Consider the following 12,097-nt stretch of genomic DNA (forward strand, 5'->3'; position numbering starts at 1 on the left):
CGTAATTGTTTACAATTCAAACAACTTTGGTGGTTGAAGCGCTCGACTTTTAGTTCGAACTCTCAGGTTCGAATCCCAGTGTTAACCTAAGTTGGAAATACAATTTTTAATAAATTAAATTTGAAACATGACAACACAAAACCTATTTATGACGTGAAATCAAAAGCAACCAATGGCTTCGGTCGTTGACAGTCAATGATTTGGTGGGTCGTGAGTTCGATCCCAACCAACTCCTTACAAAAGTTGTTTTAAACAAAAAAAATTTGTTTTCGTCCAAATACAATATAACGTATCACCATTAAACACCCTTTCCAATATTAATATACAGATATGAAATACATGAAATATTTTTATTTGTATTCAGTACAATATAATTATTTCTAATTACAAGTAATTTTCAAAAAGTGATTTCAAATTGGAGTTAAATTAACGAGTGAAAATTAAGATGGAAGAATTAATATCTTGAAGAGGTTTTGCTAATCCATCTGCAGAAGTTTCGTTCGCTTTATCTGTAGGTAAACCAGCCCAACCTGAAGAAAAACAAATTAGATATAAGTTTGTGGACCATTTGTTTAGTGATGATGTCATAGATATGCGTTGATACACTGACGTCATCTTAAAGCAGTTAAATTTTATATCAACCTGCAAAATCTCCACATGAACTTTTTTGATATGGGGTATTCGACTTACCCACAGGGAAACCCCCTAAACAAACACTCTGGGGCTGACAAGCTTTAGATCTGGAGAAAAAAATAATTTAATAAAAAATTTTTTTCAAATATTGGCAACACTGGAATAGTTATTTGGCAACACTGCACCTTATTCCCGGACACAGAGGATTTGGATTTCCCTTAGAATCAACAGATCTAAAATGAATAAATCCGGGATCGACATTATTTAGCTCACTAGGAGGCGTGTGAGTGAGGACCGTGTCATTGTTTCCTTTTGTGAACTCAACCGGAACGATGTAACTTTCGTTCAAACGACTGCAGTCAATTGCTGGAATTTTTCAAATAGTTAAAAATCATAAAAAAATTATTTTTAAGTGAACTCCAACATAATATGGAAGTAAATATTTTATCAACTTAAAACACTAAATTGAATCCGATGTCTTAAGATGTTGAAAGGGGAACAAATATGAGGATAAACTGACCTGGCACTTTGCCAAAAGCTTCAAAAGTTCGCATCATCATTCTTAAAACACTTTCAGCTTGACCTTGAGAAATCTCACCACCTTGAAGCCTGGAGGGTAAAAAAAGGATTAAATTAAGGTAAGTAAAGTATCCTAAACTGCCAATGACAACTCGAGACTGGGTGTAGGTAACAAATGTTAATCTATGTTTAGGTCATAAAGTTCTCACATCAAGGATGAATAAATATAAAAAAACAATTTAAATCAAGTTATAAAACCCAAACCTGGACAACAAAGTGTAACCCATCAGAATATTCCGAGGACTTCCGTAAGCTGAGACTCCGTTCACTAAATTATCGGTCGATGAACTCCACCGAGTTCGAGCCAAGTTCTCAGGAGGTTTAGAGTTCCACAACTACAAAAATTTTAAATATTTTAAATTAAAATGTTGGTAACATTGACATTAAGTCAGTCAAATAACAGTAACATGTGATACCCTTGTTAAGTGGTACAATAAGCGGTACCATTGATACCAGTGCTACTATTGGTTCGATGTACCATTTTTAAGTGGTAACAATGGTACCATTAACATTAAGTCCGGCAGCATGGTGTAGTGGTAAAAACACTTGCTACACCACCATGGGGTCGTGGATTCAATCCCCACTGCTCTGATGGCACTATAAACGGTATGAACTGCAGCTAAGCACTTAATCAGAAGCTTAATTGTCAGGCAATTATTATTTATAATAGCCCAAACTGCTAAAGACAATTCGAGACTGGGTCGGTCGGAATTTGACCTTCCCGTATCAAGAATAAAGATATATACAAAAAAAATAATTAGGTCTAATAAAAAATTGAAATAATTAAACGAATTTGTTCCTTACAGGTGAAGAGCAAGCGAAGAAAACTTCACAAATTGACGGATCGTTCACTCCATACACATGGAATATTTGATACTTGCAAGTTACATTCAACTCTGTTATCTCCCCATTGTAAGAAACATGATGACCATTGTTGTCTGCTCCGGTGCCAGATTCAACCTAAAATAGGAAAAAAACTTTTAATTTATTCTAAATTTTCGTGGCAATATTTTTACCTTGATCCCAAAGCTTTCCACTGGGTTCTTCTTCACTGGAATATTCTCAATAAACATTAACATGAGGAATGGATGAGATTTTGCACTGTAAACTTGAACTCCTATGTCCATTATACTAAAACATTGGAAAATAGTTTTAAATATAAAATGCATCAAAATAAACACAGTTTAATGAAGTAAAATACAAAAACTTTATAATTTTTATTTATCTTTTATATTTTACCTGTAGAATTTCGCGTAGGTTAACGGTTTAAAATCACCAGTCCCAATTTGGTAGGAAATCTAAAAGTTATTTTTCAGTAAATTGATTTTAATTCAACTATTGTATAGCAAAATATAAAAATTGCACATTTGGCAAAAATCGGTCACAAATCGACTACTCACCCTGTTGCCCTGGTCGTACATATCCGATCCTCCGTCACTAATAACATTATCAGCAACATTATCGTAAGTATATTTGTGAAAATTGGGAATCAAGGCTCGGATTTCACTCGACTTTGCAACAACTCTGTCCACTAACAACCCAACTCCACGATGGTTTGAACCTACGATAATTTAGAATTTAAAATTATTTTTTTAGATTTTAACAAATATCTTGATGCACTTTCTATATATTAATTCAACCGCGCATTGAAAAGGTCACAGCCTAAACATATAACATTTGTTACCCTGATTCAATCTCAAGTTGATTCTGTCAGTTTAAAATATAATTAATTATAATTGCTCTATAATTATAATTGATGAATAGGCTGCTGATTTAGTATTCCTTCAGTATGAGTTAGTGCAGTTTATAAAGCCTTACTCAAAGACAATACAGCATAAGAACATAGGGATTTAAACCCAACCCTTTATGTAGTGAAGTGTTGTGATCGCTATACATTTAAAAATTACCTTCAGCTGGAAGTCTTTCAATTGGAAAATATTTTGAATAGAAAGCTTGCAGAGTTCCTCCGTAAGTTGATAAAAAGTTGTTGCTGGTGTAGTATTGTAGAAAAGATTGTTCGTTCCATTCTGTGACTGGGGTATCATTTGGTACATGCCAGATCATCACATTTTTGGCCTGGTGGGAATTTATTAACATAAAAAATTTAACTTAGAACTTACAAACATCAACTTACTTGCACTGAGAAATAAGCTGCGCTCTTGAAATCACTGCTAGTGGCTGAATCAGGAAAACCAAAAGTTCGAAAATTTTCCCAACTATTTGAAACTGAAATAAAATATTTAATAAAACAAAACTTGTTGTAAAATTAAATTTTTTTGTCTTACCGCTGATATTTCCAACTCTAATTTCTTGTTCACTCGACCATAGGTCACCAACGGTGCATTTTCCGTCAATGTTGTTCTCGTGGATACTCGCCACTAGGGTCCACCCTCCTCCTGCAATTTCTTGTTCACAATATGTCTGTCACAACAAAGTTTCTGAGTATTGGCTTAGCAGGAGTTTATAGTGATTTAAACAAAGGCACTACAGTATGAGAGCAGTGGGCATTAAACCCAGGACCTCATGTAGTAAAGTCAAGTGTTCTAACCACTATATGACACTGCCAGTAAGTTTTTTTTTTTGTATATATCTTTATCTTCAATGTGGGAAAGTCGAATGCGCGACTTAAACATAGAGTAACATCAGTTACTCCGACTCAGTCTCAAGTTGCCTGTAGCAGTTTGGGATATTATAGATTATAATTGCCCGATAATTATGCTGCTGATTAAGTGCTGACTCAGCAGAAGTCTGTACCGTTTATAGCGCCTTACTTAAGGGCGCTACATCATAAGATCAGTGAGGATTAAACCAAAGACTTCATGGTGGTGTAGCAAGTGTTCTTACCACTACACCATGCCGGTAAGTTGAAGAGGTCTTGCGATCCCAGGTTAGATTTTCACTTGTCTTTAGGCAGGTTAAAAAATAAAAAAATAGGCAGTTTTAAATGAACCTGAAATGGAACTTGTTTTCCCTGTGGTTGAATCCTGTAAACCTTTGAAGTAGTTTGACCATTTGCTAAAATATTTGCACACGACGCGTAGATTGACTGCTTAAACTTTAACAAATCTAGAAAAAAATCCTTTTACAATTTAGCCTTAAAAATTATAAACTAAAAGTGTTACATGTTGGTACAAAGAAAGTTAAATTGTATAAGTTTGATTTTAAACAAATTTAGTATTTTTTATTCATTACCTTTAGCAGGAGGACCCCTAACTCCCCTCTTTCCTGGGATACCAGGTTCACCCTACAATAAAAATATGGGGAATTACCTAACTAGGTTCATTTTTTTTAAATAAACATTTGTCCTCAATATGGATAAGTATTGAATCAGTATTTAAAATTGTGTCAGTAAGAATAAAACCCAATACCTCCACGCCAACTTCTCCATCCAATCCGATATCTCCACGAGGACCTTTGATCTTGTCGTAAAATAAGCTCTAAAATATAACAAGGATTAAGATGACGTCACCTTATACTATAAGCATAAAGAAGTTGTTACACTATTTGACCTTTTGATCTTGGTCCCCGTCGCCTAGCAACCCGGGAGTTTGTTGTCCCACAACATTGCACATGCACCCACACTCCCCTAATTCACCATTTTGAGCCTCTGTGGACCACGTGACCAAGAATAGACACGTGACTAATAAAATTATTCTCATTTTGCTAAAAAACAATTCTGACAAAAATGATTAAATTTTAGATTTACTTCTACTTATCTATAAACGTTTTGTCTACATCCTGATTTAATTAAATGTGTGAACACTGTAAACCTAAAACAAAAGTTTTTATAGTAATCTACTAATAAGTTCAATAAAAGTCTAACCTGTAAATACACTTATAACTTTTCATTTTTACCAAGCCGTTAAATTTTATATTTTTTAACTTTGTTTATGAATTAGCTGGAAAACAAATCGAGAATCAATTTATTTTCGTCGAATCAGCAACATCAGCAAACTGATTTGACGCACAAGTTAACAATTAATTTCCTTATCAATAAGCAAAGAAAGTCGTCCTGATTGAATTGTTTATTAGAGACTAGAGGTAAATGTTTGCTCGGAAATTAGGTCTAGTCAGTAAAAATTATTTTGCAATTTATTTTTGTTTTTAAAAACATGTTTTTAATATTTTGTAATTGTTAATTTAATGGTGGAATTTTTAAAGTTAACTTTTGCCTTTTTTTAACACGTGTTTTTTAATAAAAAAAATAATAAAAAAAAATTTAAGTTTTTTAAAACATTTAGTGGTTTAGAGATGTTTTTAAAAACTTGAAAATTACCAAATTGTCCGTTTTTTTAACGTTAAAAAGTCAAGAAATAAATTTTCAACGCAAATATAAATCTTTTTTAGACAACGCATCTTTAGGCCTCTTTGCTACCAACTAACGACCAGAATTCTTCGCTTAAAATTCGTATTTTATTCACGAAACGGTAACAACTGTAGCTAACTACTGACCTACATGACTTAAAGAACAAGGAATTTTAAAATACAGAAAAAAGAAATGGGTATCTACTAAGCTTTTTTTATAAAATAAATTAATATTTACCAAACTACTTTTACATAACGTATCCACCCTCTGAATAAAAATAATCGTCGCCCTCTTTAGCTTTGGGTTTAATTTCAATGGTGTCAATTTCTTTGATAAATTTCTCTAAATTATCAACTTTTAAATTTTCGTCCAATTGTGTAACCCCGATCTTTTTTAATTCTTCGTTAAATTTTTTTTCCTTAAAATATTTAAAACAATTTTTAAGCGTAAAAACTTAATCTTTAAACAAAGAATATAATTTAAAAAAATGAAAAGAACTTTAAAAAAATCTTCACCGAAAATTTGGGATCATCTTCCGGGAGACACGGAGGTTTCCAATCCTCATCCAAGGTGGGATCGTGATCCGGACGCAGATCTTCCTCTTCTAGCTCAATCTCCTCCTCCAGAGTTTCCAACTCGGTTTGTTTCAACGGCCACAATTTCGTGGAAACACTGCTTTGACTGCCCCCTACAATAAAAATGACATTTAAACTAATTTTTTTTTGTATATATCTTTATCCTTGATGTGGTAAATGTGCGCGACCTAAACATAGAGTAACAACAGTTACTCCGACCCAGTCTCGAGTTGCCTGTGGCAGTTTGGAATATTATAGATTATATTTGCATGATAATGCTGATTAAGTGCTTGCTCAGCAGGAGTTCATACCGTTTATAGCGTCTTACTCAAGAGCGCTACAGCATGAGATCTATGGGGATTGAACCCACGACCTCATGTGTGATGTAGCAAGTGTTCTTATCACTACACCATGCTGTCGGTCCATAATATTTAAACGAAATTTAAAGAACCCAAACCCCATTTATTGAACCCACCATGCCTGGGCACTTTAATCAAGGTATCTCCATAGAACAACAAACAAATTGTACTCGCGCTGATCAAGATTAGAACCAGGTTACCAGGCTCAAAAATCGATTTAATTACAGACATTTTAACTTCAAATTCTTTATAATTTGCTTGCAAAATCTTGTCTACTGTAAACCATTTAATTATAGATAATAAGTACAAGTATAAGGCTAACAGGATATTAAACCATGTTGTAATATAGGATTCGAACCTGTCACTTTTTATATTTTAATTCAAAACTTTTCGTTAAAATCGATATTTTAAAGCACCTATCTATAACAGCTGAGTAAACATTGGAATACTCGAAACGCGATTTAACTTAAATTACATCATTAAAAATTGACTTAAATCATTTTAAATCCAAAAAAATAACTTTGCATTAATCCGATAATTTAATTAATTTTTTCCACTTCCCGCTAATGAGCGCTATGGGGCTATAATCAACAATATTGGTTATACCAATTTATTATTTTTTTAAATTTTACTTTGCCGCTTCTGGGCGCTATTGGCTATTGCTAAGGCATAAGGCAGAACACAGCGTTAATTTTAACGTATGTTATCTGGTTGTCGCTTTTAAATTTAAGTTAAAAGATTAATATTTTAAATAGAGTAAATATATTTTTAAAATATTATTCTACAATAAAATGAAATTTAATAAGTTAAAAGGATTTAAACTTTCACTAATTGTGCAGAAAATTACAAAATAATTAATTTAAGAATAATTACAAATTCTAAATCTTTTGATCAAAGCTGATTTTAAAGGTGAGTTTAAAATTAAAAATAGCGAAAATATTTGAATTATTTTTTGGTTTTGCAAGAATCTTAAAATAGCTGTAGGGCAATACGTAAACAATGGTACTGATTGTTACGAAATGGGCGGAAGAGTTAGGTCACATATTTCCACTTTTTGCAACTTTTATATTTCAGTAAATTTTCTTTACATAAATGCATTTAATGTTAACGCTAGATTTTATTCAAGTATTAAGTGTATTCAAGATTGTTTTTTTTGTTTAATTTTTAAATCTGAGTTGAAATAATTTAAAATTAACTTTAGCGATTTTTAACTAATGTTTAATTTTGCTTAAAAATGCGTAAATTTTAGTCAAAAATTTGTTGTAAAAATTGTTTCTTTGCAAAAATCGTTCTGCTATATTGCATGTGATCTATTTTGTTACGTCACAGTAATACCACGTGATATTTGGAGCGTGAAATTCCTTTTTTTTCATTTCTTTTATTCTCTCACTTTTATCTCTCTTTTATTTAAAGAGCAAGTAAGCGAACAGATCGGAATTTTTTACGAATTTTTCACCCAACGTTTTGCGTTAAAATAAATCTTCTAAAAAATGCCAAAAACTTTAACCGAATTGCTCAAGGCTATGATCTTAAGTTTACGCTTTAAATTTTGCTTAAAATTGTTTAAAAATATGCAACGTTTGCAAAATAAAATGCAAGTATTGTAAATTGCAATTTAATAAAATTTCCAATTTAGACAAAAGTTTTAGAATAAAACTGTTTAATTTTATTTTAAACTTATTGTTGTAGAATAAAACTAATTTACAAACCCATTATCTTTTTAACGTAAATAACATGGTACAATGGGAAACAATGGAAGACAATGCTTGCTTTAAAACATGACAATGGTTATAGAACAAGATTTTATAGAATTTAAAAATTGCCCAAAAAATTAATTTCCAAAATATTTTAATTATTCTGTCCCGCGGGCAGTAATTTCTAAAACAACAAAAACTTCTAAAACTTTTAGAAGTCGACTTATTAGAGCGTAGCACATACCGTGATCATTGGGGCGTATCGTTCTACAATGATTCTCACGATAGGAATTGTGACGTTTTGTTTTTAAGTTTTTTTTGGGGGGTATTTTAAATATTTAAACGACCTACATTTAAATTATTTGTAGGGGTTTGGTTAACATAAATATATTTAAAACAAATTTCTATTTTTAAATCCTTTATTTTTGCCCGAAGTTAATTATTGTAAACGTTTTATTAACACCCCCGAATTTTAAATTTAATTTTAACTCTGGCAACGATTTTTGTAACAATTAAATATTTTAATCCAACTATGAGTCTGCGATGAATATGACGTCATAACGAGTACGTGAATAGCGATTGTATTAGTCATAGTTTCGTAATACTTGATTATTTATGAATGAAAATTACGAAATTGATTATCAAATTTTTCGCATTTTTTTCGAATTAGAAATTAATATTCAATAAATAAAATTTGCACGTGAAAATTCTTGATCTTTTATTCAATAAAATAACTTAACAAGTAGCAAAGTGACGTAATAGTGAGATCTGTTTAACGTCACAAATAAACCAGTTTGCAGACCCCTGTTAAACTTGTAAGTGGGTTAAGTGGATTAAAAATAATTTGTTTTAAAATTAAAACCAAGTTTAAAAAAAAGGTTTTTAAATAACAACCCAGCTCAACATATGCTACCACAGTGACCCAGTTTTAAAATAGATTTAATACTTTCCGTTATAATGATGTGCCGTGATTTTAACCAGAAATTTTAAGTTAATCGTGTATTGGACAATATGATAATCAGTTATAACAATTAGAAGTTAGGAATATTGGCCCGATCGTTCTGAGTTTGATTCCCACCTTTAGCATGCTGTGTATTTTTAAGCGAAAAATGAAATGTTTAAAGTTTAATTCCCGCTATTGGCAAGTATTATGTTGATCTATCTGTGAGTTGTAAAATGGACGAATTTGTTAAATTTTGACTCCACGAGGTTTTAAACCACTTCAACGATTTTATCACCAGCTTGGTACAACATTTACTCAACTACTCTGTAAACATTAAGCAATGTTACGTAATAATACCTCGTTTGTTAAAACGAATAATTTGCGTTAAATGCGCTTTGTTTTAAAGTTTAAATTGAATATCGTTTGTTTATCCATTGTCATGCTTTATTGTTATTGTTTAAGACAATCGCTTGTATTTTTAAGCCATTGTTATAGTTGTTGATTGTTAAAATCATTGTTAACCCATTGTCATAACTAAATGTTAATTATTTTTAATAAAGGTGAAATATATTGCCTGGCTGCAGGGTTACCTATAAGTTCAGTTCACAAAAAAACTTTTTTTAAATTCTCTTCTCCGAACCGGAAGTAATCTTAGTTTTGGCGGGAAATCTACCTCGTGTTATAATGTTAACGCCCATGCAGAGAAAGGTCGAAGGTTTATAATCCGACCTACTTTTTACTCCGAAGTAGTAAACCAATTTTGACGTCGTTTCGAATGTTTAGATATTTTTAGTTGTAAACTTTGTTATACAATGAGTGGGAGTTTGTGGAAATTTACAATTTTACGAATATTTATTTAAATATATGAATAACCTGGTGAATCAAGATGAATATAAAATTCAGTATTTTTAGACTGTAAAAGATGGTTAAATTATATTTCGAATATTCAACAATTTTACAACATTTATAACTAGTTATAAAAACTACTGAAGTCAGTTGTGGTTTAAATTTGAAAGAAGTTTTGAAGTAGTTTAGAGTGTTAGTTTTAGCTCAATTGAAAATAATTGCAACATTTCAATTAGGGGAATTAGTTAAACTTTAAACTATTTAAAAATTAGATAAATTAAAAATATCTGAATATTAGTTAAGATGTTATCGATTCTAATTTCAAAGAACTCGTAAACTTGGGTAATTATTAATTTTAAACGCCCCATAAACAAACAAATTATTATTAAAAAAAAAACTAAATTTAGAATAATTTTGATTATGAATTTTAAAACATTTGTCTCAAAATTTTTAGTTGTCTTATTATTACCTCACAAACATTCTAGTAAGCGGCTATTATGACGTCACCCAGTCTGTATTTAAAGAACATCAAAGGACAGGATGCGCGAGAAATTGGCGCGAAAAAGGAGAGAGAGAAAATTTAATTCTCTTTTTTGTGAAACGAGGCTTGGTTTCAACCAATAATTTTGGGGAAAATAAAAAATAAAATTTGATGTAAATTTGGAAAACTTTAAACTTAATCTTTTGCTATAAAAATGTGATTTTAATTTAAATTTTTACTACTTATTTAAAGTCAAATTTTAACTTTAAAATTTAAATTTTTTTAACGGTAGTAAAATATAAAAAATTCGAGAAAATGACTGACGAAATTGATATTACAATCACTCATTATGACGTAATAAAAGTGAGAGAACACAACGTGGCATCGTGGTGCAGAAGAGAACCTTCTTCTCTCTCGCATTCCTTTCGATTCGCTCGTGCACGAAATTTTGCAGAAAATTTTATTTGCTTCAGTTTGAGGGACTTGGCGGTTGAGTTTTCACCTATTTTGAGTCAAAATTTTTGAGTAAAAACTTAAGTCAAAGTGAATTAAATCTCAAGTTTTAAATAAAGTTTGCTAATTTTGAGTTTTAAGAGAATATTTTGCGAGTTACAGAAATTCGAAATTTGGTGAATTTTTGAGATTTATTTTTAGGGCGTTTCCCTTCTTAAACAATGCCCGATTGTCTGACGTCACAGTGGAGGTATACCTTGTTGTTATGACGTCACAATGGTTGACTTTCACTGTAGCACTAGACCGGGAATTATCAGTTTTCGGAGGAAACCAAAAATTAAGATTTTCAACATTTTTTTAAAGTTTTTTTAAAACAAAATATTTGAATAATTTTTATAAATAAAAATAACTTAAGATTGTAAGTTCTTATTTAAAAAAAAGGTTTTAAGAAATTTATTTTAAATGAAAAGATCTGTTTAAATTCAATTTATTCGTAAATTTAATTAAGGAAAGGTTTGGATGAAATCTTATTGATCGAAATTATTGATTTTAGTCTTATACAAAAAATACTCAAATACAACAAATTTTTAAACATTTAAAATAATATAATCAAGTATTTTTAAATTCTTTTTATGTTACAGATATAATGGAAACTGCAAACGTCGAAAAATGAGCAATCAATTTTCTTTTTTTAATTAATTTCTAATTGCCTAGCGGCAAAAACTCCTAATTACTTCACAATCAAATTTTTTGGTTAACAATAATTATATATGACGTCATAATAGCTCAATTAGTAAGATTTCTATAGCTACAAAACTTTCTTTACAACTTTTTTACTTTTGTTTTTTTTTGTGTGAAAATAAAAAGATTTGATTTCAATTCTATTTTGTTTAAAATGTTGTTTACTATGAAACCAAAGTTTTAAATAAGATCTTTATAAATAAACGAGTTTTGAACCAATTTAAAACTTATTGCCAGCCAAAAACGACTTTAAATAATAAACCAAAAATATTAATTGACAAGAAGTTATTTTATTTAAATTTTAACGAAAAATCTTTAACGTTATTCTAAAACTTTTAAACATTTCTAAACTCTGACGTAACTTCCGGTTCACATTCGTGTGCAATCAAGCGAAAAATTCCTTTCACGGTTAGATGCGTTTATTTTTTTTGGAGGTAAAAAAAGAATTTTTGCTAAATTTTGTCAAGAAATCAGCAAATCGTTTTCC

The 12,097-nt window shown here is 30.6% G+C and overlaps 2 protein-coding genes across 2 annotated transcripts; both read right to left on the bottom strand.

Annotated features, from left to right (window-relative positions):
* Window positions 1-404: 404 nt before the first annotated feature.
* LOC145759613 (uncharacterized) lies at window positions 405-4,822 on the bottom strand. Its single transcript, XM_082573460.1, has 16 exons — window positions 4,722-4,822; window positions 4,581-4,649; window positions 4,405-4,456; window positions 4,163-4,278; window positions 3,498-3,633; window positions 3,347-3,438; window positions 3,120-3,288; window positions 2,613-2,773; window positions 2,452-2,510; window positions 2,229-2,343; window positions 2,017-2,172; window positions 1,417-1,547; window positions 1,154-1,242; window positions 819-999; window positions 643-740; window positions 405-530 (listed from the first exon to the last, which is right to left on the bottom strand). The coding sequence occupies exons 1-16, from the start codon at window positions 4,782-4,784 to the stop codon at window positions 427-429; spliced, it is 1,791 nt and encodes a 596-aa protein (XP_082429586.1). The 5' UTR covers window positions 4,785-4,822; the 3' UTR covers window positions 405-426.
* Window positions 4,823-5,642: 820 nt separating this feature from the next.
* Window positions 5,643-6,791, bottom strand: LOC145759985 (uncharacterized). Its single transcript, XM_082573847.1, has 3 exons — window positions 6,569-6,791; window positions 6,034-6,206; window positions 5,643-5,936 (listed from the first exon to the last, which is right to left on the bottom strand). Exons 1-3 carry the CDS (start codon window positions 6,681-6,683, stop codon window positions 5,766-5,768), a joined length of 459 nt encoding a protein of 152 aa, XP_082429973.1. The 5' UTR covers window positions 6,684-6,791; the 3' UTR covers window positions 5,643-5,765.
* Window positions 6,792-12,097: the final 5,306 nt, after the last annotated feature.

This window comes from Corella eumyota, chromosome 7, assembly GCF_963082875.1.
Source record: "Corella eumyota chromosome 7, kaCorEumy4.1, whole genome shotgun sequence".
Taxonomy (NCBI): domain Eukaryota; kingdom Metazoa; phylum Chordata; class Ascidiacea; order Phlebobranchia; family Corellidae; genus Corella; species Corella eumyota.

Bases quoted from the DNA above. Each gene is read 5' to 3' on its own strand.
- LOC145759985 (XM_082573847.1), bottom strand. From the start codon at position 6,683: ATGTCTGTAATTAAATCGATTTTTGAGCCTGGTAACCTGGTTCTAATC. The intron at 6,207-6,568 runs GTGGGTTCAATA...TTTTTATTGTAG, and splicing joins GATTAAAGTGCCCAGGCATG to GGGGCAGTCAAAGCAGTGTT. The intron at 5,937-6,033 runs GTGAAGATTTTT...AAATATTTTAAG, and splicing joins AAGATGATCCCAAATTTTCG to GAAAAAAAATTTAACGAAGA.
- LOC145759613 (XM_082573460.1), bottom strand. From the start codon at position 4,784: ATGTGCAATGTTGTGGGACAACAAACTCCCGGGTTGCTAGGCGACGGG. The intron at 4,457-4,580 runs GTATTGGGTTTT...TTTTTATTGTAG, and splicing joins ATGGAGAAGTTGGCGTGGAG to GGTGAACCTGGTATCCCAGG. The intron at 4,279-4,404 runs GTAATGAATAAA...ATTTTTTTCTAG, and splicing joins TAGGGGTCCTCCTGCTAAAG to ATTTGTTAAAGTTTAAGCAG.